General features: G+C 33.0%; 1 protein-coding gene across 1 annotated transcript in view; it reads left to right on the top strand.

Moving 5' to 3' along the window:
- Window positions 1–2,579, top strand: part of LOC106870238 (mdm2-binding protein) — a 26,879-nt gene that overhangs the window by 10,545 nt on the left and 13,755 nt on the right. Inside the window, exons 7-9 of the mRNA XM_052968421.1 lie at window positions 101–198; window positions 935–998; window positions 1,724–1,841. Of these exons, the coding sequence (XP_052824381.1) occupies window positions 101–198; window positions 935–998; window positions 1,724–1,841 (280 nt within the window). The remainder of the gene's footprint in view (window positions 1–100; window positions 199–934; window positions 999–1,723; window positions 1,842–2,579) is intronic.

Raw genomic sequence — 2,579 nt, 5'->3', positions numbered from 1 at the left:
GAATAAATATCAACAGGAACGTAATATGTGTTTTAATTTTGTCTGAAAATAATCACCAAATAACCAAACTATTCTAGAGATTATTTATATTTTTTAACAGAATCATCTTCTAAGACTTGGTTCACACATGAAAATCCTCGACATTGTCGATGTACACACAATTCCTCATTTTGCCATTCATCCTCAAGTATTTAAACTGTATCCTTTAACTCTAAGCCATGTTACTTGTGAAATTTCAGTATTTTGTTATTTATGTAATACTTTTCTTTGGGCCCTTTTTTTTTTGTTGGATGGTCCTTTAGTTTTATTTTAGACGTGTCTGCTTTCTGTTGATATGCACTTCTGGCATATTCAATTTCTGATCCTTCATTTGCACATTAGACAATCCTACCTACTTTCAGATTCATTATTTATGTTTCAAACATATCTGTTAGACAAATGAGGCCTGCATTACTAAGAGGGAATGCAAATGAGGTTATTACTCCTGTTTAGTAATTAGATTACACTCTAGTTAGTAAATATTATTCCAGTAGTACTTTCTTTCAGGCTGATAAAATATGTATACAAAATTAGATTCCATGTCTTTGTGTGTGTGAGTGTGTGTGTCTGTATCTTTATGCATGTACTTTACTATATCCATATAAAAGATTGATGTATAAGTATCAAAGAATAAATACACAGCAATTAAGAATTCAATTAATAACAGATTGTTAAATTCCAACACATATTTACATTGTAGTAAATCCAAGTGGAACTGATTTGGATGTATGTAATCAGCTAAAGTAATCTATAATAGCAATATATTTAGAACAAAAGCAGAAAAGCAGAAATTTTACTATAGAACATTGCATCAAGAAATCTTGTCTAACCCATGCAAGCAAGAAAAAAATTGGGCTTAAAAAGAATGATGTTCATTTCCATAACCCACAGCCAGTGTATTGCTTAATCAAAATGAAAAGTCCCATCAAATTCTGGAATATTTATCAAACTGTGATCAAGTAAGTAAATATTTTATACATTTTTAGCATCATCATTATTCAGGTATATTAGTTATAAGGTTAAAGTCCTGGACTACCTGACTACTTGGACATCAGTTCAAATCTTATTGTAGAAGAGATATTGTGTGTGACTATATCCTCTGGTAAATAACTCTGATATTGATGAAATAAATACTTTTAAAATGCTGAGTTTGAATGAATAAACAAATTTTGCACACATTTGTGTGTTGGAGTGAACTCCCCAAATTTTATAAATACACAGGGTTTGATCTTTTAGTTTTCCCCTAATAACAAGCACTGGTGGATGAAAAGATATTAATGAGACACCATCAAGTATGTGTGTGAGTACACACACACACACACTTTCCTGAACATCTATGGAGTATACTACGTTTTTCATGCCCACATCATTTCCATTCTATAAAATGTTTGAAACACCCCATTTCTGCATTAAGAAGTTCATCCCAGTCACATCCACCTTTTGTTAATCATTTATATCATCCCTAAATGTTTATATTTCTCTATTATGTATAATCTTTTTTTACAGTCACTGTACTTAACTTATGTGGTCAACTACAGACATATATGTTTTTTGTTGGTTCTTTTTTTTTTTTTACTAACACATTTATATAGTTAACTAAAGAAATTTATGAGGTATTTCTTGAAAATGTTTTATATCAGTCTTAGGACAAAGAAATCTTTTGATATATTTTCTATATTAACAGCTTGCAATAATAGTAGCTGTATCTAAGTACTCTGCTGATCATGTGGTTGCATCCTATAAAACTTCAGAGCTGAACACAGTAGCTTGGAAAGAATACATCCTAGCTGACTTTACCCAGGGTAAGTCTGTTCAGGTGTCAAACCAATAATCTTGAAATATATGTATCATATACCTAAATTGTTTTAGAGCATGATCCTCATCATCATTACCACCATCATCTTTTAACATTCATCTAGCACACTGGCATGGGTTGTATGGGTTGACAGGATCTAACAAGTTAGAGGACTGCACTGTTCCACAATGTCTACTTTGGCATGGGTTCTATGGTTGGGTGCCCTTATGAACACCAACCATTTTACAGAGTGTACTGGATGCTTTTTTGTAGCAGCAGCAACACTAGTGAGGTCACCATGTGATTTGCAAGACTAAGATCCCCCTTTGACAGTAGAGAGGGAGGCAGTTTTTATGGTAAGTGATGAAAGATGAAATATTTAGAATATGAAGGAAGGGGCCAGAACAGTTTTCTTGCTGTAGAGAAGATACATGGCTATATACATTTTACAAGAGTGGGTTGGGGTCATCAGTTTGGAACTAGATGTACTGTAAATTTTGGACATACAGATATTCTTGACCACATCCCTAAAAAAGACTAGTATGAAGTTGCTGCTGATGCATTCCAACCCTTTGGCCCACAGATATGCTGTTTCCTTATTCTGCTATTTCTGTCTGTAATCTTCTTTGTCTCTTACTTGTTTCAGTCATTAGACTGTGGCCATGCTGGGGCACCACCTTGAAGAATTTTTTAGTCAGAAGAATCACCCCCAGTATTTATTTATTTGTTTAAAATCTGATACTTA

Source organism: Octopus bimaculoides, chromosome 6 (assembly GCF_001194135.2).
Source record: "Octopus bimaculoides isolate UCB-OBI-ISO-001 chromosome 6, ASM119413v2, whole genome shotgun sequence".
NCBI classification, from domain to species: domain Eukaryota; kingdom Metazoa; phylum Mollusca; class Cephalopoda; order Octopoda; family Octopodidae; genus Octopus; species Octopus bimaculoides.
This window is presented reverse-complemented; position numbering and strand designations above follow the sequence as displayed.